Source organism: Mus caroli, chromosome 10, assembly GCF_900094665.2.
Source record: "Mus caroli chromosome 10, CAROLI_EIJ_v1.1, whole genome shotgun sequence".
Classification (NCBI taxonomy): domain Eukaryota; kingdom Metazoa; phylum Chordata; class Mammalia; order Rodentia; family Muridae; genus Mus; species Mus caroli.
The window spans coordinates 40628017-40653733 of NC_034579.1; the positions used below are offsets into that span (position 1 = coordinate 40628017).

Consider the following 25717-nt stretch of genomic DNA (forward strand, 5'->3'; position numbering starts at 1 on the left):
GAGATCCCAAGCAGTGTGTGGACCATGTTGTAGAACAGATGCACACATGATAGTAGGAAAGCTAACTTTGTACACTCTATTTAGACCATGGGAATAGTCACTCTGATGGCATGAGCAGGGCTGGAGAATATGTCACAGTAGACCAAAATTAACTTCTGGGATGTTGTCGTATCGTTATCTTTCCCATAAACTCTGAGACCTGACTGGAAACCCTTTTGCAAGAAACTTAAGCAATGCAAAGAATCTTCCAGCAATAAGTAGGCGGGTGATCAGAGTTTCACAATCTAGGCAGTTGACAGTCTGTTAGAATTGAAAGCAGAAGCAGTCAATCTCGTGGAATAGAATCCACTTGGTACCCTGATCCTGAAGATGCTGCTGTAGCACCTGAGTCTAAGTGCATTTGCTCCATGTCTGCATTATGCCTGCTCCCAGTGTCTTCTCCTCCATAGACCATAGCGAAGATAAACCTTGATTTGTTCTATGTAAGGAAGAGGTAAGTTATTCTCAAGTCTATGGTTTAGTAGTCACATAGTTAAATTTCTGCTTAATATGCCAGCTCTTCCTCATGAAGGTACGGCGTCTCCTATATTGTCCACTGTTCTATGCTAACACATAGTGCAGGTTTGGTTCTCTAGAACTGTGAAATTGAACGGCGATGTTAATTGCTCCATTGGGGAATCACAGGGCCCCATTTCATTGGATCTGTGGAAAGACCTTTATGCAGGCCTTTCTTGCCATTTCTAGCTATGCCTCTATTACTTAGTGGTTCTCTTCACCCCCAAATAGGCTTAGAGTGTAAAGGATGATATGTATTGGAAGTGAGGTACCAGGTGTCTTGATAAGAGGATATTATTTCTATGAATCTGAACCTGCGATTTAAAATGAATTTAATGCAATAGTTCTGTGGTGGTCATGTATCTTATATAAGGGTCCATATAGTTTTCAGTAAAATCTGTCTTTCAACCCATCCAGGAGGCTGCATACTAATGCCTTCACCACAGTGGTATAGCGCAGTGAATTTTTAGGTGGGTCCTCAAACATGGTGATGATTGCCGCAAAGGTGAATGTGGCATGAGACCTGGCAAGTGATCCTTACATGTGCTTTTAATCAAAGGAATCTTTATCTCATTTTTCCCTGAAAAGTTTCAATTTACATAGAAATAATGCAAACACTTCAGAGTCTTATATAGGAAAAGGTGAATATTCTTCCTTTCATGCTCAGACTCTCCTTCTGCATCTATATCTATATATCTCTATATTTAATCACATATGATTGTGGCTATTATGTAGGACTTACAAGTGATTAATTAGTATGTAAGGAATTTCCTACTGATTGAAGTTCCCATGGTAATTATTGAGCTTCTACAAATTTAAGATCCTCAATAAAATTTAGCATGCTTCCCGGGACATCACTGGTGTCTACATCTTATGCTACTAGGATAGCATGATATCGTAACTACAGAAGCTAACGCCAAGCATGACTGTTTGTCAAGACAATTCCAAGGGATGGGAGAGTTGGTGGGTCCCCAGGGAATCTGACCTGCTTTCTGTCTCTTTTGGTGAACCTTCCTTGCGAGCCCTCAGCCTGTATTTAGCTGGGCCTGTGGTGTCATGGTGTGGATATTAATCTTTGAGAATGAGGCTGTAAAGAGTAATCTCAAAAGTTTTGGAGTCCTTCCCAAAAATTACTTAATGGCTCTAATTTAATTCTGTTATATGCTGTGTATCATAATCCAGTCACTACTATAAAGGCAGATTTCCCCGTACTTACTTTAGAGTATAAATAAAATATGCTGTGCGTCCCAGATGAGTTCTGTGAGTTATAAAACTTTCAGCATGGAAGCATCTTAATGGACATACAATCCAAGGCGTCCTTTCATCAAGACAGAAAGTATGGCCTAAGGAGGTTGAGGGTTTGTCATCTTAATGGCAATTCCTTCCACTTCAGCTGAGCCTGGCTTCACTCACTCTCAGCTTCCTATTTCCTCATCGCCACATTTGGTCCCCATGCTATGACAGGCAGCTTTGACAGTGTGAGTGACAACCTTAGGCAAGATTAAGAGTTGTATCCAAAGGCCATGTGTGACCGTTTCCTGTGCGCCATAGGTTATGCCTTCAGTGAAGATGGTGAATACTTTGCCTATGGTCTTAGCGCCAGCGGCTCAGACTGGGTGACGATCAAGTTCATGAAGGTCGATGGTGCCAAAGAGCTTCCGGATGTGCTGGAGAGAGTCAAATTCACCTGTATGGCCTGGACGCATGATGGGAAGGGAATGTTCTATAACTCATACCCGCAGCAGGACGGGAAGAGCGATGGTACGTGACTGCCGCAGTGAAGCTGTGTTTTATTAAAGATCATGAAGTCTTGTAATTAAAGGGGAAGCTAGATTCGGTGCTGCATATGACAGCACTGGTCATATCTAACCTTTTCACATTGCAACACAGTGCTGTCCATAAACCCAGTTACAAACTTTTTTTTTTTTTTTAATCTCATAACACTTACAATTTTGTGTTCTGGCTGTGTTCATCTTTCGCATGCAGCACAGGTGACCAGTGGTGACCCTGAGGCTGCAGGTTGGTTAGTGACTGTGACTGGTTTAGGAAGGCCAGTGTCTCCCAGCTGTAATCTTGCTGATTTCTTGGTGCAGTGTGTAAAAGCCTCGCAGACCTAATGGAGGGCTTTGTGATTGGCATAAGCAGTTTTTACTGTGCTTCCTACCAGTGTTCCTAAAAAAATGAGTGTTCTTAAGCACCATAAAGTGATTTTTACATTTTGCCATATATCATTTATTGCCCCAATAGCTTGGTACATTTTCACAATGAGAAAATAAAGTTTAGTTTCATAATAGTCTTCGAAGTCAACAATATATGTGAATTACTTTATGTTGATAAGCAGCTGATGCCCAGCATTTAAAAAAATAAATAACTTAAATAATTTAAAAAATAAAAATTAAAAACTAATTAAAGATAATATAAATATTTAAAAACTTAAGATTCACAGAAGAATCAAAAAAGATAGCAAGTACATATCCTTGGTGTTGTCACCAGAGGGAGGACTAATTAATAACGTTAAATGAGCTAATCTGCAGTAACCATCCAGAGCCTGTAGTCTACCTTAGGCTGGCTTGTGATGTCGTGCATTCTGTGTGCTCTTGGGCTTAGCTTCATTTGTGAAGTCCAGGCGTCACAGTTGCCAGATCTGAGGGTGAGGAACCCTTAGAACCATCCTGCAAAGCCTGTGATCCTCTGCCCTTTCTTCCCTCCAGCTCACTGCCCCCTCCCCTCTAACCCTCACCCCCCACCCCCCACCCACTGCTCACCGCCCTTTCCTCCCCTCCAGCTAGTCCCTTTTCTATTTGTACTAGGGTATCCCACTATCCTCTGTTTCCCACCCCCTCCTGTAGCTTTAACTTTTATTTTAAAACAAAGCCTTGCTGTGTAGAGCTGCCTAAACTTTAGGTTGGCTGCCATTGCCTCGGCTCCTCAGTGCCTGGGTGACAGGTGGACACCGCCATCCCTGCTGGGAACAGAAGTTAGACAGGATCCAGCTTGTTCTTCACTTCAGTGTTGTTCGTTGCTCTGAGTATTTTCCTTTCCATTGCTGTGCTGAAAGACAGTGAGCAAAAGCATCTGGGGAGGAAAGGGTTAATTCGTCTCACGTGTCCAGGTCACACTCCATCACTGACAGAAGTCAGGGCAGGTTCTCAAGGCAGAAACTGAGGCTGAAACCATGGAGGAATGCTGCTTACTCGCTTGCTCCTCATGACTTGTTCAGTTTGCTTTCTTATATACCCAGGACTACCTCCTACCCAGGGGTGGCACCGCACACACAGTAGGCTTGTTCCTCACACAACAGTCAGCAATCAGGAAAATGCCATCGTCAGATTTATACAGTTATCTGAGGTTCCTTTCCCCAGATAACTCTAGATTGTGTCAGAATGACAAAACAACAACAACCAACCAAAACCCCCCCCCCCCCATGCCATCAGGACAATCCCTACCCACAGATTAAGATAATTAAGATACTGGGATCCTGGGTTGTGGCGAGGGGTCATGTTGAGAGGAGCTAACATGTTGGTAGCACTGAGCCTTCCTTCCAGGGGCATGGGGTACCTCCATTTTTAGTTATTTCATTTCTTTGGGATGCTTACAATTTTCCTTATAGACCTTGTAATACTTTGTTAGGTTTATAGTGAATTTTTTTCATTTTGTAGGCTGCTAATGGTAACTTGATTCCTCTCCTTGTTTGCTGGCTGGTGTTCAGGAACACGTTTGACTTTGTGTCTTTTCTCTTTGCGTCCTGCAACCCATGTACTTAACATTTGAAGTGTTCTTAGCATCGTCTAAGAGTTAGGTTTCCTTAAGGTCGACAACTGCGTTTCAGCAGGTGTGCTCTATTCTTCAGGCACAGAGACATCCACCAATCTCCACCAAAAGCTCTGCTACCACGTCTTGGGGACGGATCAGTCAGAAGATATTTTGTGTGCCGAGTTCCCCGATGAGCCTAAATGGATGGGAGGAGCTGAGGTACCGTATGCTTGCCCTCAAAGACAAGTCTCATGGATACGTGTGTAAATATTTCTAATTGTAGAAGCACTAGAATGAAAGTTTAAAATATTTTAAAATATTGCTATTCAAATGGATTATTAAGAATGAAGATGGTAAATCGTTCAACTGTTAATTTCAACATTAAAGTCTTAATTAAAGCAAAACCTGCTTATGGTTATGATGACATAATGAAAGCAGGAACACCCCAGAGATCAGTTTCGTGGTCTTCTAGAATGTTTCCCGCCGCCCTCAGGTGAGAGGGAGAGACCGAGTCGCTCTGTGCTGCAGCTTCATCCATGCCGTGTTTTCTCACTCGGCATCTTTTCCCACTTTCTAAGGATCCATACACTGGTTGGGGCGGTTTTTAACAATAATTACCGAAGTGCTATGCTCTTGAAATAGGTTGGCCGTGTTGTATTCTGTGTCTCCAGAGTTAGCTGTGAAGGTACACAGGTGATCTCCCAGTAAGACCCCACACTTCTGTCTGTGTGCACAGGAATGTTGTTGACGGAAGGAGAACTTGCGGGGTGGTTTTTATGGCAGTTGGGATGTAACATCCCACTGTGGGTAAGAATCCGCCAGAAACCTGTTAGCGAGCTGAGACACCCCCTTTTCTGAAAAGCTAGTAGGACTTGGGCAGGAAAGGAACATTTTAAATTTTAAATTGTTATTTCCCAGTCTGGTTGGAGGGATGCAAGAACAGTGACAGGGTCTTGCCCCTGTGTCTTCGTATATAGTACTTTTAAGTTGTTCTTAGTCAGCGTTTCGTTTCCTTGCCGTGGTTTTCCCGTCCTGGACGATTTGGGTGTCAGGTGAGGTCTGGAAGGTTACACTTCTTGCTTCTCAGTAACGTGAAGGGAGGGATTAGAGAAAGGGGAGGGCGGGGCTCATCCAGAGCCATTTGCTGGCTTGGTTTGTCTCTGCTGCTCATCGGCTTCCCTATGCCAATCCTTCTGTAGCAAGATGCCCTTAGTTCTCAAGCCTTGGGGTATTTTTGTGAGGTTCACACCTCCATACCTTCCAGCAGGGATCTTTCCCCATGCCTCCTGGCCCAGAGGGAGTCACCTCTGGGGACCACTTCATCCCTCAGGCTGCCCTCTCACCTGCCTTCCAAGGCCCTCAGGCCACCTCCCGTTCACAGTCCCTCCTGTGCAATACCACACTGCAGTGCCTGGGGAAATTTTGTCTTGGGCCTTTGGGGTCTAAGCACAGGACAGCTGTCACAGAAAAATGTCAGCTGTGTAGTGTGGGTGAAAGGTTAGGGTGGAGGGGAGGGATTGCTGTGTTCAGGTTAGATGGGCCACCCCCACCAGAAACTTTGATATGTTAAAGTCATTTGTGAACCAAAAACTTAAAACAAAAATCTCTAAGAATTCAAACTTCCCAGCAGGGGGTGCTGCAGACTAAAGATTGTGGAACTCCTCACAGTGAGAAGGACTCAGACAGCTAGCTGAGTTCTACACTGGGGACTTAACTCTGTCACACCTTATTCTTGAAGTTTTTTGGTCTTTTTTTTAAATCTTAAACCTTAATATGTATTACATAAAGCCATAAGATATTTTCATACATTAGCTTGCAATCGCTAGTAATTTAAAAATACATACTTATATATACAATTATAGATGTTACACATAGATTCACATGAGAAATTCGCATACACACACACACACACAAAACATGGAGTCTGTTTTGGGCTGGCCAACTACTCCTGGGCATGTGGCTTGCCCTGGAGTGTGGTTAGAATACACAGTGTGCTGGTCTGGAGGCCTCCGTGGCTCATCTATTTAAATGTTTGGCCCCCAGTTAGTGGCACTGTTTGGGAAGGATTAGGAGGCGTGGCCATGTTGGAGGAGGCGTGGCCATGTTGGAGGAAGCTTGTCACTGGGAGAGGGCTTTGAGGTTTCAAAAGTCCACATCAGGTCCAGTTGTAGTCTCTCTGCCGAACTTGTGGCTCTGATGTAAGCTCTTAGCTACTGCTCTAGTGTCTGCCTGCCTGCCCGACAGCCTCCATTCTCCCTGCCATGATGGTTATGGACTCACCTTATGAAGCTGTAGGCAGGCGGCCTGTTCAATACTCCTTCTGTAAACTGCCTCGATCATAGTGTCTCTTCACAGCAGTAGAACAGTATTCGAGGCACCTAATGATGGATGCCCCAAAGGAGAGAGCTGGTTTTCCCTTTCCCAGAAAGTATCAGTTGCAGAGAGCTTCTAGGTGGGACTTTTGCCGACTTCCCCTTGTTTGTGTTAAGATTGTTTGTGTCTGGTGTCACCCGTGTCCAGTGACAGTGTGTGAGCTCATATGTTCTATCACCCACCACCTCTGGCTCCTGCAGTCTTTCTGCCTCCATTTCTCTCTCTCTTTTGTATGTGTATGTGTGGAGGGGGAGCATGAAGCTGTAGATTGGTGACATGGGTGGAAGGATCTCGGAGGATTTGGGGGAGAGGAGAGAATATGATCAAAATATTGAATAAAAAAAGTTTGAATAAAATACATTTTTTAAATTAATTTTGAAAATCGTATGCATTGCATGATATATATTTTGGTCATATTTACCTGTTAATGGCTTCCATATCTTCCTCTACCTTTTCTACCCCCTCCCAACTGCGTGGCCTCGTTTTTTGTTGTTTTTTGTTGTTTTTTGTTTTAGATAGCTCACTGATTCAGATTTGTGCTACCCATCTACTCATGGATGTGGCACCCACCATTCCCCAGAGTGTGGTCAACCTTCTAGGAGATCCCACTGAGAGAAAAATAACCTTCCCTCCCTCAGAAGCTGTCAGTTGTCTGTCTGTAGTGTCTCAGGCAGGGGTGGTGGCTCTCTCCTGTGCCGCTGAGAGCTCGCGGGTGCAGTGATCCTGTTATGTTCAAAAGGCACTGTTTTAAGGTCCAGTCCTCTAGCAACTCCAGTGTCTCCTCTCTCCACCCCCTCTCCTGGGTCTCAGGGCGGCAGTGGCTGAACACTTCACTGAACTCTGGACTTTGATCAAGTGTGACCCTTTGCATTAGCTACCGTCTGCGGCACAAAAACAAATAAAAACCGTGAGGTTGGAGCGCTGCACTCATCTGCAGTTTTACAGATAGGGATTCGAAGGTCAGTTTGATGATGTCCATTTATCAAGGTAACCATTGTAGGCTCCCGTGTGGGTCCCGTGAGTTCCCCAGCCTGGGGTTCTTCATCATCTCAGGTACACATTTCCTCCTGAGGAGTTGACCTCAAAGCCAATCAGAAATAGTTGGTTACCCCACGGCATTCTTGCTGCTGTTTGCACCTGTGGGCATATCTTGGCAGGCTGGCTGATTGCCAGCTCGGGTTTTGGGTTTTTAAACTAGAGATGATCAGCCTATATTGCTGTTGGAGGGCTGGTTAACTACTTTCCTCACCTGATTCATGTATCACTCAGAAAGGGAGGAAGGAAAACAAATGGAATTCTTGACTGACCAAGCTTGGGTCCCAGGAGAGGAAGAAGACATGGGTTAGAGACATAAATGCCAGCCCTTGTCAAGAGCCGAATTAGTTTGAACAGGGTTATTTTCTTTGTTTTTGTTTCATTGCGTTTTGGTTTAGTTTGGTTTGGTTTGGTTTGGTTTTTGCTCAGGATGTTCTGTTGTATCTGATTCTAACTTACCGGTAGGTCAGTATATCAAATAGCATTTGGATAGATTCGTGTTTTGCTTGGCTGTATTATTGTACTATCTGAGAATGCTGGCTAGTCTGACATATGCCTATCACAAATATGTAGTCATATACGCTTGTATGCCTGACACTGCCTCTTCTGCCACCCATGAATCCTATCTGAAAACTCACCGTGTGCATGGAGTTTGGCATTTGAAAGTTTTCCTTCATTGAGTGTTGGGAACAGACTCAGTATCAAAGTGATGCTGTTATGATTCAAAGCTGTTGTGAAAGGAGTCCAGTAAATCTGGTAAAGGTTGCCTCCGAGGTACGTGGTGAACTCTCCAAGCTGTTAAAGCCCGTTTGCCTGCCTCTGTTAGCCTCCAGGCTCAGGTGTCACTGCTTTCTCTGCTCCTTCTACTCACACAGTTAGTTCTCTGTTCCAGCATCCAGCACAGAAAGAGGTGAGTGTTTTAGTCCTAGAGGGTGGCATCTGTCCATCCTGAGATGTATGCTGAGAGTGAGTGCATTGCATATAGCCTGGGTATACACTAGGCAAGTTCCCTGGTCATGGGACCGCATACCTACACTAGCACAAGCAGTTGTAAGGATGGGAAGTCTTAAGCAGCTGACTTTAGAAGCCTGACTCCTCCTTAGGAATTGTGGACATATTTTCCTAAAGCATGCTGGGTTCTACATTTTTTCAGAGCTTTAATCATTAGTTGCTCCTCCCTGCCCATCATACATCATGTTCAATCAACAATATTGACTGTTTGCATCTGTCTGTCTTAAATAGCTTAGTGTTAGCTCTCAAAGCCCTGCCCTGGTTTTCTGTGTAATCTAGAATTGAGTTCAGTGGCAGCCACTGGGTAACCGTCAATAATCTTGGTTGAATAAACTCGTCCTTAGCTGTGATCCACTAAGTACCTATGTTTGTGGCATATCTTTGTTAGAGAAAATAGAAGCTGGGTGATCCTTCTGAAATCAGCCACCTTTGGTGACACCTGAGTGCCCTCATCTACTCTGGGCAAATGAATATGCTTTATTTTCAGGAAGGTCTTGTTTGTGAACCTCGCTGTGGTAGCTCACTCCAGGGGCGAGGCAGCACACAACTCAGTCTCCATTTTATTGGTAGTATTTCCAAGTAGCTGGAACCGAGGCAAGCCCCAGATGCTAGCTTTCTTTTCTCTCTTAGTTATTTTCTAGTTGGGTTAAATCAGCACTCTAAATGTAGGCCAGCGGACACCATAGAATACAGCTATCAGAATACTGACATATTAAACTTTATAGTAGTAAGAATGGTGACTTTCAACTTTGATTCCTACCAATACCGTGAAGAAGGTAGGTAGCTCTAGTGTCAGAACATAACTGTCTCGTTTATAGTCATTCTTGGGGATTTGCTTGTGTTAATGTTTTATTCAAGGACAAAAGTGACTATGACTTTAAGGAAGTTTGCAAGACTTAAAATCTTATAAAGGGTATGAAAACTAGAAACTTAGGAATTACATATTTCGTAATTGGTCAGGCTAGCATTACTGCTTCTCTTTTGCACACAGTGTTTTTAGTCAGATTGCTTCCAGAAAGCGAGGCTACTCTACTATCATACTGCTTAAAACAGTAATACTTTGTAGAGGAGGACTTAGGCTGTCCATCAAAGTCCAGACCCTGGCTCTCTTGTTTGTTTGCGTCTTGATTCCCCGACCCCCACCCTCCTGGCTTATCTGTTAGAGTCAGAAAGACCTTATTAGCAGAATGTTTGTCTTCACAGTGATCTCTAAAAGTCATCTTTAAAATAACCTTAAAGTAGTCTAAGAAGCTAAGCAACTATTGTTCCTAATTAATTTTTAGTGGAGAAAGGTATTTTTTCTAATCTGTACATTCAGAGGAAAATAATGTAGACATAGTTTTAAGATTGACAACTTGAACGTTGAAAATATAAAGGTGTTTCCAGTTAGGCAAATTATGCAACTCTGGGATGATCACCAAGAGGAGGACGCCTGTCTTAACTGTCATTGTGACAGCGGTGTGCCCTGGGACCCCTGCCTTAGACTGACTGTGACCTGCTGGGGCTGTTAGTCTGGTGGTGCTGGGATGCTCTTGGGATGCACCAGAAGCAGCTGCTCGCCAAGGTCTGGTGCTCTCGCGCGAACGTTGCTGTTCTGTTTTTCCATTGACTGAGGCGCTGCAGCTGAAGGCCTGTCACTTGTGATTGATGTGGCCTGGCTCGAAGCAGCTGCACAGTTTCTGTCTGTTTTCAAAGGACAAGGGAACAAAAGCCTGAACTAATTAATGTTAAAGAGGCTGCTTTGCATAATATCTAATAAAATTATAGTTGTGATTACTGATACTTTTAATATGGGACTGTCTAAAAAGGTGGGGCTAACATGACGAGCATTAGTTTGTCAGCTTTCTTTATTAAAAGCGGAAAAGAAGTGAAATGTGTGACTCTGATCAGTTGGAAGTGAAAAAGAAAGGGTCATAAAGAAATTGACTTTGAGGTGTAGATGTACATACCTGTAATCCTAGCACTCAGTAAGTGGAGCCAGAAGGATCAGGAAGGAACTGAAGGCCATCTGTGGTGGCATAGTGAGTTCAAGGCCAGCCTGAGCTTCATGAGATTCTGTCTTTAAAATATATATATGTGTGTGTGTGTGTTTGTGTGTGTATGTATGTATATGTATATTATATGTATATATGTATACACACACATATACACAGACACGCAAGACACGCACTCACACACAGGTCTGGGACTGAAACTGATTGGTAGAACATAGGTTTGGCCTGGAGATCTCACATTTGCCCTCCAGAACAAGAACAGAGAGGAGGGAAAAGCAAGAGTAGAATACAGGAAAGACTTGATAGCAGTGGTTTTAAAAAAAATTGCTAGAGAGATGGCTCAGCAGTTAAGAGCACTTACTGTTCTTCCAGAGGTCCTAAGTTCAATTCCCAGCAACTACATAGTGCCTCACAACCATCTGTAATGGGATCCAATGCCCTCTTCTTGTGTGTCTGAAGTCAGTCATAGTGTACTCATATATAATAAATAAATAAATCTTTAAAAAACAAAACAAAACCCTGCAGAATCTCAGAGTGGATATTGAAAACCAAATTAGGTCTCATTTTCTTTAAGTGGGCTCGCTAGACAGTAGGGTATTCTTCTCTGGCCACACTGGTCTGTACTGGCCTCGGCTCCTGCCCTGCACGGCTAGAGAACTTGACTGAAGAGCTGAAGCAGCAGCTGCAGAATTCCCTTAACAGTTAGTTGGGGTGACACACGAGTGGGTATTCCTACAGTTGCCTCAGGCTTGTGCTTTGAGGTGCCTTAGGGATCCCAGTGCAAGGATGAAGAACATTTTATGAAGAGCATTTTATTCTCACCAAACTGAGGATCCAGAGAGACTGAAGGGCTAGAACCTGTGTGTGTGGTGGTGGGGACTTCTGGGAAGAGTCACAGGGATTTACTTTTGGATCGCTCTGTGGCTTCTGTCAGGACGCATGCGCATTGAATGGGGCTCCCTAATTCAGGCTGAGCTCAACACCCAGGAGCTATAAACCACTAACAGCTTGACAAGGCTTGGTGACAGTGTTATGACAAAAGTCACAAAGCCTTATCAGCACCTAGGGAGTCAGTGGTCCCTAGAGAGCGAGGGCTTGTGCAGTCAGGCTGCAGACCTGAGACAGCAAAGCTGGAGAGCAAGTGGGAATGGGGCCAGCTGGTTTGCCAGAAAATTAATTGATTCAAAACATTTTACAGGCAGATTAGAGAGAAAAAGTCCTGACGACGTTCCAAGTCACAGAGTCCAATTCAGAAGTCACCACATGGCCGATGAAGCACAATAATATGACCTGGAGCCAGGAAAATCCTTAATCATAGGAATAGATTCAGAAATGGCAAATGAGTTAGCAAAGATTTTAAAAATTATAGAAATATTTTACAAAGGCTTTTAGAAAACGTTATACAGGACCAAGTGAAGCTCATTGTTTGAAATGCCAGGATAGAGATGAGGGTGTTGTTAAAATGAAAATGAAGGGAAATAAAAAAAAAAAAAAAAAAAAAAAAAAAAAAAGGTACTTTTGTTAAAATACACAAACCACAGATCCAAGGAGCACAGCAAATCCCAAGAACACTGTTAAAGCCAAGTCTGTAGTAATCTACTTACAAATAAGTGAAAGTAACAAGAAAATACCAAGAGCCTCCAGATTAAACACACACACACACAGATAATGTCAAATGAAATGACAGCTCTGAGGCATTGCCAGTGAGCTGTGCCAAGGGGCCTCCCCCAGTGCTATTTTTAAAACTACAGAACTTCACCACATGTCCTGCCCCCTTTGCTAAGATTTCTTCCTATTATTTGTGGCATTTGTTGATGTGTAAATATGTGGCATAGTTCCATGCTTACGTGTGAATGTCTCCTTCGTCAGGTGTGACATTTTCTGTGACTTTACTGACACATCATTAATATACATAAATAAAACATGAGTTTGTACATATAGATACTTAGAATATGTCTATGAAATGACCAAATTAAAGGATCACAGGTGGAAAGTGTAGCAGGGGTCTTATACGGAACAAGAGTCAACAGTGTGACCCTAATATAGCTGTCTCGTGTGAGGCTATGCCAGTGCCTGGCAAATACAGAAGTGGATGCTCACAGTCATCTGTAAGATGGAACACAGGGCCCCCAATGGAGGAGCTAGGGAAAGTACCAAAGGAGCTGAAGGGGTCTGCAATCCTATAGGTGGAACAACAATATGAACTAACCAGTACCCCGGACCTCGTATCTCCAGCTGCATATGTAGCAGAAGATGGCCTAATTGGCCATCACTGGGAAGAGAGGCCCCTTGGTATTGCAAACTTTATATACCCCAGTACAGGGGAACGCCAGGGCCAAGAAGTGGGAGTGGGTGAGTAGGGGAGAAAGGCGGAGGGAGGGTATAGGGAACTTTCAGGATAGCATTTGAAATGTATATAAAGAAAATATCTAATAAAAAATAAATAAAATTAAAAGAGTCAACAGTGTGTGTGTATGTGTGTGTATGTCTGTCTGTCTGCATGCGTGTGCATGCATTTATGTGTCTGTCTGCATGCATTTGTGTGTGTATGTTTGCGCCCACTCATTTAAGAGACAGAAGCATCTTGATTAATGCTTATTTAACCAGATATCTGAACACTGTGGCTCAGCCAAGTTGACATAAAGTTTACAATCATACGACTGTAGAGATACCGAATCTCATACACTGCAGCCAGGTAATGACGTAAGTCACAACAGCTGTCTAATAAGGTTGAATATGTACATATCCAGTGACTGGTTACTTCCGTTTTAGGTCTCCCACCTGGGAAGTACTTTAGCTTACAGATATGGATTTTCCTAAGGAATCGTTTATCGTATGAAGGAAACAATCTAAATATTTAATAGTAGGGAGAAGGCTCAGTTGTGTGGAATCCCTAGATTGTATGTATAGCATCCAGCAGGTAAAATATATAGATTACACTTATATAGATCAATGAAAGCTAGTAATCAAAAAGATATTACATGAAAATGAGGTGTAGAAGGATAAGCGTGGGTTGGTGCCGCTCTCACCAGGTCTTACAATAACACTTATCTTTACTTTAGATTTTTATCATGATTTTTTCTTTTTTTAACTACCTGTGGCTATGCTTTTTCATACTTGAGATTCCCAGAAGTCGAGGCCTTTTACCTCTGCGATCTTGTGGTAGACTTGACTAAGGGAATGTATGAAGCACTACTCGGCAGACATTTGCAAATGTGACCCTGGACTTGGTATCTGCACCCGTCCGCTAACCCTTGCTGCTTTAAAATAATGACTCTAAATACAGGTAACCACAGGCAGACCTAGAGGTTAAATGTGTTAGTGTTAAAAATATCAAACTACACATGCTTAGATAATAGGTGAGAAATTTAAATAGAAATGATCACATCCTATTTTACTGATAATTCTTAAATACCTATGTGTGGGCCGTGGACCATGTCAGGAGACTTGGTAAGGCTCAGTGGGTTTAGAAACCATGGCACCCACCTGTGGATGGTAGGAGTTTCCCTACTCCCAACCAGATTCCTGGCCTGGAACACATGACCACAACTCCCCACACAAGAACGTGACCAGTGGTCTCGCAGCACAGAACACACAGTTCTCCATGTTAATGAGGTATATAGATGGGCCTTGGGGGTTTAGCCAAGGAGCTTCCCTTCCTGGACAGTCCTTCCTGCAAAAGGTATTTAACCTCTGGTCCACCCTGAGGAAATTGTATGCATCATTTCCCACTATGATCAGTGAATACACACTATGGACAAGAATGTCCATAGTCTCTCTCTCTCATCAAGAATTATCTTGGGGAATATGGAGAAAGCCTTTGTCTACAGTACACCCAATTCTCCCACAGAAGGGCACTCTGTGCTCCCTTCATTCCCAAGTCCTCCACCTAGGAGTCAGAGAACCCCGTTCCTCCCCAGGCTGGTTCCTCACCCATCGTAGGCTGAGCACTATAACGGCACTCTGGCAAGCCCAGCACCTAATGATGGCTTAGGGTAACCTACAGTCTAGGGTCCTGCTTTCCATTTTTTGTCTGCCAGAGCAGAGTTCACACACACCAGCGGCAAGATGGGATGCAAATCTATACCTATGTACTTTGTTTTTTAGAGTTATTTCGTTCTCGGGTCCTGAGTTTGGAGTAAAGGCATTTGAAGTTTCCTTTTTCCCTTAGTTGGACATGAAATGTCCACCCAAGCCTCTTGGACATTTGGTCCCCTGCTGGAGGCACTGTTCTAACAGGTCCCTTGAATGGCTGTAGCTGGAGGAAGTATGTTACTGTGGGGTGGGCCTCGAGGTTTGTAGCCCAGCATGGCTTCCCACCAGTCTCTGTTTCCTGATCTACCCAGATGTGATCAAGCTCCTGCTGCCAAGCCTTCCTTGTCATGGTTGACTGTTGCCCCTTAAACCATAAATGCAAATTAACCCTTTCTTCTTCACGGTGCTCCTTTCAGCTATGTGGTCACAGTGATGAAAACAGTAATTAATGCATATCTAACAGTTGGCTAAGAGAACAGGTCTGGGACTTGGGCTTATATGCTGTTTTTGCCTCTTTGTAGCTATCTGACGATGGTCGGTACGTCTTGTTATCCATCTGGGAGGGATGTGATCCAGTAAACCGACTGTGGTACTGTGACCTCCAGCAAGAATCCAATGGTATCACCGGTAAGTCATTTTCAGACCTCTGTAACTATCCCAGGATGCCCCATCAAAAGGTGGTGTTTCAATCTTCTAGTTGCCACTCAAGAAACCATCTTCCTTTCTACCACATCAGCCCAGTTCATACAGATTTTTCTTTTTGTGTTATTCCATGTAGATAAAGACAAGGAGATGAAGCTGGCTCTTAATGTCCCTGTAGGTTAGGCGTAAGTGCTTCTGCTCTTGTTTGTGGTAAGATCTCTTGTGCCAGGGAGAAGTTGGAGTACTGAATTATCTTGGGGAACATGGAGAAAGCCTTCGTCTCCTGTACACCTAATTCTCCCACAGAAGGGCACTCTGTGCTCCCTTCATTCCCAAGTCCTCCACCTAGGAATCAGAGAACCCCATTCCTTACCAGGCTGGTTCCTCACCCATCTTAGGCTGAGCACTATAATGGCACTTCTGGCAAGCCCAGCACCTAATGATGGCTTAGGGTAACCTACAGTCTAGGTTACCCTGTAGCTGTTTAGAGTCATATAGTTGTTAGGATGCAAACTGTTAGAGGCAGGTGGTTAATATAAAAGTGGGTATTTACCAGATTAGCCAGTAATCTTATGATGACCCTTCCTGAGCTGTGTATACAGGAGCAGTCTGGTTTTGCTTTCTGAAGCCTTGTATGTCACCACAGACAGTGCAGAACCAGCCCCTTAAAAATTGAAGGGAGTCACCAGGCACGTGGTACAGGCCTTTAACCCCAGCACTGTGTGGGCAGAGGCAGGTGGATCAGTAAGTCTGAGGCCAGCTTGGGCTGATGGCCAGTTGAAAGGTGGCCTGCTGTACTACCGTCAGACATTAAAGCTTTTCAGTCCATAAATTTACGATATTGAAGTTTTTCCAGCTCTGAAAACCTATCACATAAGCTGACATCCAGATGAGGACACCTAACAAACTAGTTAGCGTACAATAGAGACTCTTCACTTGGGCCTTCAAAATATACAATTTATATTTATAATTTAGTTGCCTCATTAATAGAACCTAACTTTCTGATACAAAGATATGTTTCCTTTTGATTGGGTACTGCATTATTTAAACTTCTGAATAAGGAGCACATGCTGTCGTTCTGGCTATCACAGAGTATATTTAGGCATGTAGCAGGATGCTCAGTAATTTATTCTAGTGCTATGCATATATATACTAAAGCCATTTGTTTTATTTAAAGCTAGAGCCACCACTGTTCACCTTCTGTAAGGAGAAGCCATGACATACGGTATTCTCTGAGGCTCTGTATAGCCCAGCCAGCTTTAGGTTGGCCACATTGTTGCTGTCCTTGAGCTTGAACTCATGCTTTGTAGGTGGTAGAAAGGATTTGGGCTTCCCCTGGTTTATTAAAATTCCCAGTTATAACCTGTTGCTTCTCAAAAGAGAGAGAGCGAGAGCTGTTTGCATCTTCTGTTTATAACTCAAATCTTTGAATTATTAAGTAGACTGATGCTACAAAAGGATACAAACTCACAAATTAAAACACACGAATTGTTTAACTTCCAATATGTAAGGAAGTTCCATCCACATGTTCCCACGCTGAGCTGCGATTGCTAGCTCCACCTTACTGCCACAGAGCAGTGTTCCCTTGTGGATGTGTGTAGGAGAGACGCAGATGGGGATGGGGAAGAGAGTGAATCCTTCAGGAGAATCCTATTGCTGGCGAGTCGGCTTATGTGAATGTGAGTGTGAACTCACCATTCCGGCAAGTGTGAGCTCTGTGGGCCCGGTTGTCAAGAAGCACAAGCAGGCTGATGCTGTTTTCCTAAGTGGAATTTCTTCTTCTCCGGTGAAGCCTCACCTCTAAGCTTTGACTTTTCAGCTGTTGAGCGAGGCTCATCTATTGTACAGATCAATATCCTGTGCTTTACTTTAATCATATCTACAGAATTCCCTGACAGAAACTCCTAAGTTAGTGTGCCAGGTCAATAACCTATGGGTCCCCACATAATGGGTCTTATGACACTGTCCTAAGTTAACAGTTTTCATGAGGTTACTGAGCTAGTCAGTTTGGGGGTCAATGAGAGAGGGTCATTGTTCCCATCAGACTTCCAGAGGCAAACCTGATCACCAGTGAGTGTGCTGCAGAGACGGCTGCCAGTTCCCAGGTAGTGCAGGGCCTGTTATCTTCTTCATTTTATTTATTTATTTATTTTGAGATTTATCTGTATATACATGTGTGTGTGGCAGGGGGGCGGTGGATGCTTTACCCACACGTATGTCTGTGCCAGTAGAGGATGATGGATGTCCAGAACCGGAGTTATGGACAGATGTGAGCTACCATGTGGTTGCTGGGAATTTAAACTGGAGTTCTCTGGTAAAAGGCCTGTGTGCTTTTCTGCTGAGCCATCTCTCCAGCCCCATCTTTTCATAATTTACTACTTCACTAGCCTTACATTTGAGGATAACAGAAACAAACCACAGTGGTTGGGATTGCCCCACGGGGCCACTCAGCTTAGGTTCAAAAGTAATTGCATGGGGCAGTTTGTTATCACTGTGAATCAGTCATATGATTACAGCTATTTAAAGAAGCAAAACAGTTGTTCCCTGATGTCCGTGTGATATGGATTCCAGGACTCCTGGCAGACAACAGCATCCACAAGTCTGTTATATAAATGGTCATCGTGTTCTCTTGGGACCCCCTACCTCTGTCTGTGTGTTTCACATCCTTTCTAGACATACTAAGAGCTAAGAAGCATAAATACTGTGTAAGCGGTTGCTGATCTGCGTTGTCTGTGGGCCAGTGAAGTCTAATGTTCGGGACAGATGCATCTTTTTCTTCAGCATCTAGTCAGTCTGGCTGGTTGGATCCGGAGCTGTAGATCCCACAGCAGTTAAGGGCTACGTACAATGTGTGTTACTGACTAAGTTGATGTCATCTCTAAAAAGGAGACATGGCAGATGGGAAGAACGGTTGTTAAGTTACTTGCATAGCTCATTTTAATTACAGCTCAGGAGCTTGGTTTGAAGGTTGTTTTTCCCTCTCAAGATATGGAAAATTAATAACCTGCTTCACAGGGAATTATACAAAAATAGCGAAAATGCCCAGGAAGGGACTGAGCAGGGTTAGGGTTTCTAGTGTACAGAGGGCTCTGTGCTTCCTTTGTCATTTTCTGTGACAAAGATGAAGTTCTGGAATCACAACACTTTGATTTTAGATGATAGAATAGGAGGTTATAGTCATACTTGGCGAGTTTTTGGTTGGTTGGTTGGTTGATTGGTTTTTAAAGTTACTCTCAATACAGGTTTTGATTATTACTTTGTTGACTGCAAATCCAGAGTTGTATCTGAAGAGTTCTCTGCGTGTACCTCTGTGGTGAACTGGTGGGAAGGGTCCATTGTGCAGGCTGATGTTAAGGGCTGTGTCTAACTGGTAGGGGTCAATACCTCCCTCCAGCTCTGGATCTGCTCCCTACTTTTGTCATCCTACTTAAGAGAAGGGGCAGCCATGGCACTTAAGTATACTGTTTATCTTAAATGTTGGTGAATTAGTCAAGAATACATGTTGACTAAAAATGACAGGAAATGTTAAACTTCTACTTTTATGTTAAGGGAGCATGTTCCTTTTGGTAAATTTAAAACCCTTTTCTCTGATTTTAACCTTTCCCCTTCAACGGCAGAAAGAACTGTTGGGATTTTTCAAATAAATTAATTCTTTATTAAGACACGACAGAATTGGCTTCCTTAAGAAGTGAGCAGCTTAGCCAGTCAGTAATTACAGTACATGCTAGCACTCCGGAGCAGAGGCAGTTTTTCTATGAGATGTAGTAGTTAATATCATTAATCATTTCTAAGGCAAGAAATGGAACTGTGTCTTTGCTTTAGGAAAACCATAAGAAGTTAGGAAACAAATTAGTCCCCAGCAAGAAGCAAGCTTTACAGAAAGCAGCACTAACTTTATGGCAGAGAGGTTGAGAATTGAATTCTGTTGGCCTCAGAGTGAATAGTGGCACATATAAACAAAACGGGCAGAACTGAAGGGGTTAAGGAATTAAGTCTCCTTTGAAAAAGTTATTTTCCTGTTGTCCATTTAAATCAACAGGGTTCTCACTTATAACTAACAAAAATGGATGAGCCCCCATGGTGCAGCCAAAAGACCTTTTCTCCCTTTTTTTGCGAATTGCTTATTTTTCTGTCAAAGGATGCTGCAGCACAAAGACCACCTTTGGAGATGTCTGACCGGCACGGCCCTGGCCCCTCAGCTGTTCTTTCAGCACCCCAGCCGTGTGCTATCTGCACCCAGTGTTTACTGATGCCTTTTCATCAACTGTAGCAAAGAACTGGAATCAGCCTATATGAACAGCAACAAATGAATGGATAATGAAAATATGGTGTATTTATCAGATGAAATAATATGCAGCTATAAAGAAAAATGCAAGCACAAAGTGTGCAGAAAAATGGATGGGTTTTATTAAGTGTATAATATTTGGTGAGGTCGCAGAATCTTAGAAAGAAAAAAAAACATATAGTCTCCCTCATGGGGAACCTAGCCAATAATATATGTACAGATTTAAACAAAGATATATATTGGTACAGTATAAGATGTAGAAAAGACAGTATAGAAAAAGAAAGGCTAAATATTAGAGGATGCTGTAATGGACACAAGTTAAAAAGAGAATATAAAGCTACTTATTTTTTGTTCTAACTGTCATGGATTTGGAGGTTAGTGGTAGGTAAGTGCATGTGGTACAGTTGATAGCAAGACTGTAAAGTTCGGTGTGAAGCTGCACAGCTGCTATGTGGCTGTTCTTACTGCATAGAAGGTCATTGAGATGCATAGACTTCGGGGTGGTTAATTCTGTGTGTGATGCTTGCTCTTAAATTCCAAGTCTTTTATCATACAGTTAATTTAATTTAAATACAAAATGTTTTTAAGTTTTACAGCTGTTTTGATACATTCAGCCACAGCTCCGTATTCTGATGAGCTGTAGACTCACAGTGAGCATTCATAGCTAGAGTCAGCTTTCAGAACGTGGTGACGGGCCCATAGGCGTAGCTGAGGTTTTGTAGTTGAGCAGAGCCTAGTTATTCACATAACTTTGCTTGCTTCTCTTCTGGCTCACCTGAGCCAGAGGAGTTTCCTGCATGCCTTGGGTCTGATCCATCCTCAGAGGTGTTGGATGTGTTGGGATTGTTATAAATGCCACTGATATTTCACATCAGGAAATGCTTTATAGTCAGAGGCACATTTTAAAAATCTGACATTTTACTGGACCAAGATTTTGTGTCAACAAATGTCGTAGACATGAGGGATGCGTGCACACTTGTGTGTCTGTGTGAGAAGCATTGTTTATGTGAACAACTTACGGTTACTGTAGAGTGCATCACCTACTGAGTACTCATTTGAGGGGAGCAGTGTAATTGTCCCTCATAGGCAGGGTTTTAGCCTCATGAAATGTAATTGTGAGGTCTCTGATCTGGGAGTTTGCCTGATTATGTATTCTGAGTTGAAACAAAGTACTGCAAACACTTACAATAAGGCTTTCCCAGTGCACTGTGCTTTAGGCAGAAAGGGAACAGAAGTAAGCACAAATCCAGGGACAGAGACAGGCGTGTCCCAAGTGATTCTGCTGGGCGTGGAGGTGGACGGTGACACCTGTGTGCTTCTCCATGGTCCATGCAGGAGTGGTTGGGAGCTGAAACATCCAGTCATGGAAGGTCCAAGATGTATATTAAGGACACTCTACCTTGGCATTAGTGCAGGAGCTAGAGACAAGAAAGAATTTCCCCTGATCCATGAGAGACACTGACCTCCAAATGGAATCAATAGAGGTCTAGAGCCCTATGCACCAAGAATTTAAAGTGTGCCTGTGTTGGGGTTATATTAGAAGAGGCAAGCAAAAGGAAAGACAGACCTTCTCTGGAAGATTTCCCACCTCACTACAGGCCCAAGGGTCTCACAGACAAGGATATCAGCATCACACAGCCAGAGAACATCATGCAGAGACATTTGCCAGCATGAGAGATAGAGTCAAGTCAGTAGGTACACCAGACTGCAAAGTGGGTTACACACACCTTGGGTGGGAGGTGGGGAGTGGGGAGGTGGGTTAGGATTTCTTTTTCTCTGTAGCCTTGGTTGTCCTAGAACTTGCTCTGAGGACCAAGTCAGCTGCGAATTCAGAGATTTGCCTGCCTCTGCACTCTCAGAAGGAGGGCTGGGATTAAAGGTGTGCATCAACTACCTAGGTATTAAACACACTTTAAGAACTAAATCATAATGCTGCCGTTAAAAAATATATATATATAAAAGAACCTTGGATGTGTACACAAGAAGCTAAGACTATAAACAGCCATTAGACTTAGAAAGTGACTAACCCTTTTATGAGGCGAGCACGTGGCCACTGCCAGCCTGAATACAGCTCCTCATAAGAGGAAATTAAGCATATTTAAGAGAGATTTAGTGGGAAAGAGTGGAAAGGAGTTTGTAAGGTGCAGCCCACCACAAAGGGGAGAAACATGAGTTATTGGACATGAAGACCAAACCTCTACAAGACCATACCTCTTCATACCTCTCTGAGGTATGAAGCCGCCATTCTCCTGAAGGCTGCTCGGGGAAGCTAATGAGGTGAAGAATGGTTGCGATAAGATTTTGCTGTGAGAATGATGCAGCAATCTCAGTAAATAGCAGAGTATGTCTTAAAACATATTACAGAGATTAAGCTTCATGATCATAAGCCCCCACAATGAGTTTCATTTAAGCATTGAAATTCTGGAGATTGTAGGTAGCAGTCTGACCCAAGTTTAGGGAGCACATGAACAAATTAAAAGTGCCTAACAATAGTTACACATGATTATCTAGTCTTTCTGAGGCCGATGGAGTGAATGGCGGAATTCCATCAGGTGCACAGACTTGAGGGTATCCATAGGGAATACCCCGAGATTGACACGTCATTCCCGGTGAGTTAGCGTGTTCTTCAGTTATGTACAGAACATTTAAGTCAAAGGCTATTCTTAATAAATCGAAAAGTATTAAAATAAGACCAGAAGGCTGCAGAGATGGCTCAGTTGTTAAGAACACTGGCTGCTCTTTCTGAGGACCCCAGTTTAATTCTCAGCACCCAGATGGCAGCTCACAGCTATTTGTGACTCCAGTTCCAGGGAACCTGACACCCTTACACAGGCATACATGCAAGTGAAACACCAGTGCACATAAAATGAAGGCAAATAAATCATCCAAAAGCAAACAAACAAACAAAAAGGATGCATTCTTTGAGCACAGTAAGTTTAGACAGATGTCAACAATAACCAACGGCTGAACAGACCTCACCAGGATACTGTCCTGTGAAAGATGTGAGTTGCAGAGGAATGTTTGTGGTGACAGTTTAGTGACAGCTGTAAATGTGCATGCTGAGGAAGATAGAAAAGGTGCACAGAGGGAGGCCGAGAGTTCACTGGGCACCGCCTGTGTAGGCTGCTGCATTGCTTCCCATGCTGTGTTTCCCCAGATGAGGCTCAGAGAGACATCACATTTCCTGCAAACCTTACTACGGTACAGTGAACCCATTCCCAACAGCATCGTTCTCTCTGAAGTACTGATTTTTCACACTTGGGGCTGTCATGCTTCCTTAGAAAAATCTTTAGGTTTGTTTTGTTTTGTTTTTTTAATTTGTCTTTGTTTAGATCCCACATTTCCTGCCAGGTACATCCCTAAGTGTTTTACTAAGGTTGCCTCCACTATAAACGATGCCCCTCTCACTTTGCTCTCTGACCGGTTATTGCCAACAGAGAGGGGAGCTTTTTTTTTTTAAAGTTATTATTTTTATTTTATTTTAGTTATTAGATTTTTATTGTTACTGCTAGTTATTGGTCTTAAATTATTTTTTAAAAATAGTTTCACTGAATTTTGATTATGGGGTAGAGACCAACAGTCACTTTATAAATAGTTTTCGAGTTTCCTATGATTCTTAGTTGATGGTTGAGAAAATAAGGCTAAGCAGAGGGTAAAGAGGTCATCCGCAGTCACACGGCCGACCAGTGGGAGAGAGCTGGGCCATCCCCAATCAATCACACGGCTGACCAGTGGAGGAGAGAGAGGTGGGATGTCTGTCCACAGGACTGGTTCTCCTCCTGTGTTGGAAGTGGACTTTGCCTGAAACCTTTAAGTCAGCAGCACATTATGCAAAGATACTCTGGGTGCCAGTATGGCGGGAGTGTCAGGTACTTATAGAAGATAGTGGAGTAGGAACGAGTTGTCCAGATTAAAATAGAAGGATCCTGGGGCATTGAAGGCAGGAGGTGTTTAGAGAATTTCTAAAGTCATAGAGTTCTTTCACGTATACATTTTCCAAGAAAGTCACTGAGCCTGTGTGTCAGGCACGTCAGGTGTTGTCAGGTGAGCTTTTACTCATTAAAGGAACTCAACAGAGAACCATTTACAGGATGACAGCAAATGCTGTTAACAGTTTTATTGGTGACCACTGTATACCAGATCTTAGGAATAAAGGACTGGAGAGTGCTGTAACTCCACTCAGTATAGCCTTTATTTGTATCTTTAAAATACCTGCAAGCTATGTTGTGAAGTAGCAAGCAAACCCATAAGCACTTAGCTCTAGTTTGAGAAGAACATGGAGTGTGAGCCTGGTAGAAGTGGCTGGCTATTGGAGAGTGGGCCAGGTAGAGGAACCACCTGTGGCTTGCCTAGCACCTCAGCAGAGGAGGCAAGATTTTGAATGTGTGAAGGTGAGAAAGGACTGTTTTATGGTGTGGGAACTTAACTCGGAGTGTAATGGGAAAGGCGCTGGAAGGTTCAAAGGCACCATCATGGACCAGGTCAGTATGTTAAGACATTGTGCTGCCTGGAATAGAGTATACCAAGAAAGGTCATGGGAAAACCAGGCAGACAGCTGATGCTATAGGCCAGGGCTTCTGAGACTTAGAGCTAGCTACTGACTTTTGAGTAGGCTGCTGCTTTGCCAATTTTGTAGCATCTCTGACCTCTGCCACTAGATGACAGTAGCACGCCTCACCTCCTAAGTCAGGGCAACCAAAACACACTGTAGACCTTCCAAACGCTGCTTGAAATTGGAGAGTCTGTTGCCCCTGGTTGAGGGCCACTGCTGTAGACCAGATTGGGGCAGGGGCATTGCAGGGTGGCAGGAAAGGTGGAAAGACAGGCTTTACTATGAGACCTGCTCAGGTAGAAGATGATTTAGCAGGTGTGTGGAATGGTAGGGCAGATGAAATCCTTCAGTCTCCCTTTAGCACCGAGGGTTTTCAATGGCTCCTTGGCACCCACCCACAATTAGCCCTTGCTCCTTTTTGTGTGCTGAGCTCCTAGTACCATCTATGCTGTGAACTTCGTAGAAAGAAAAGAACCTCTTGCCTCCCTATGTGAAAACCTACATCGCTTCTCCCAGGATCAGATGATAGAAGTGCTTTCTTTCTTCCCAGGAATCCTGAAGTGGGTAAAACTGATAGACAACTTTGAAGGAGAATACGACTACGTAACCAACGAGGGCACAGTGTTCACATTCAAGACGAACCGCAATTCTCCCAATTATCGGCTGATCAATATCGACTTCACGGACCCTGACGAGTCCAAGTGGAAAGTGCTCGTTCCGGAGCACGAGAAAGATGTCTTAGGTAAGGCAGGCAGCTGCTTGGAAACTGTGCTTATGAGAACATCGAAAAGTCGGTCCTCCATGGTCTGCTGACTCTGTACAGAGCTTGTGGCTTGTAATTATTAGGATGGCCATCCCTAAACAGTGTATGCTGTCTAATTAAAAGGAGTAACAGCTCTTAGCTTTAAACTTTTCTATGACCTTACCTGTTTGTTTTTACCTGTTGTAGATGTGAGGGTGAACTTCCAGCTATCTTGCTAGAAAAGAGAATAGACTGCCCCTGTTTTTAATTGAAAGCTGCCACAGGCGCCTACTCATCTTATCAAAAATAATATGCTGACTTACAAATGACTGTATGAAAACTGAATTTATCTAGAAGACTCACTAGTCTTTTACTAGGTTTTTACACAAAAGAGGAATTCAATCAGCCCTTCTGTCCAAAGAAGAGTTTGCTGGCTAGAAGTGAATTTTTGTGCTAAGTTCAGTGAGGAAGTCTCAGGCCATTTAGAAATATATCATATGCAGTGGGGAATTGCACCCAGGCGGCAGATTAGCAGCTTCTCAGAGAAAGCACTCCTGCAGTGTGTTTTCCAGTGCATTCAGGCACTCCTACAGTGTGTTCTCCAGTGCATTCAGGCGTTCCTGCAGTGTTTTCTCCAGTGCATTCAGGCATTCCTGCAGTGTGTTCTCCAGTGCATTCAGGCATTCCTATAGTGTGTTCTCCAGTGCATTAAACACTCCTGCAGTGTGTTCTCCAGTGCA

At 43.4% G+C, this 25717-nt stretch overlaps 1 protein-coding gene across 1 annotated transcript in view; it reads left to right on the forward strand.

The window, feature by feature from the left end:
• Nucleotides 1-25717, forward strand: part of Prep (prolyl endopeptidase) — a 96369-nt gene that overhangs the window by 25648 nt on the left and 45004 nt on the right. Inside the window, exons 5-8 of the mRNA XM_021174398.2 lie at nt 2107-2316; nt 4406-4527; nt 15278-15383; nt 24786-24977. Of these exons, the coding sequence (XP_021030057.1) occupies nt 2107-2316; nt 4406-4527; nt 15278-15383; nt 24786-24977 (630 nt within the window). The remainder of the gene's footprint in view (nt 1-2106; nt 2317-4405; nt 4528-15277; nt 15384-24785; nt 24978-25717) is intronic.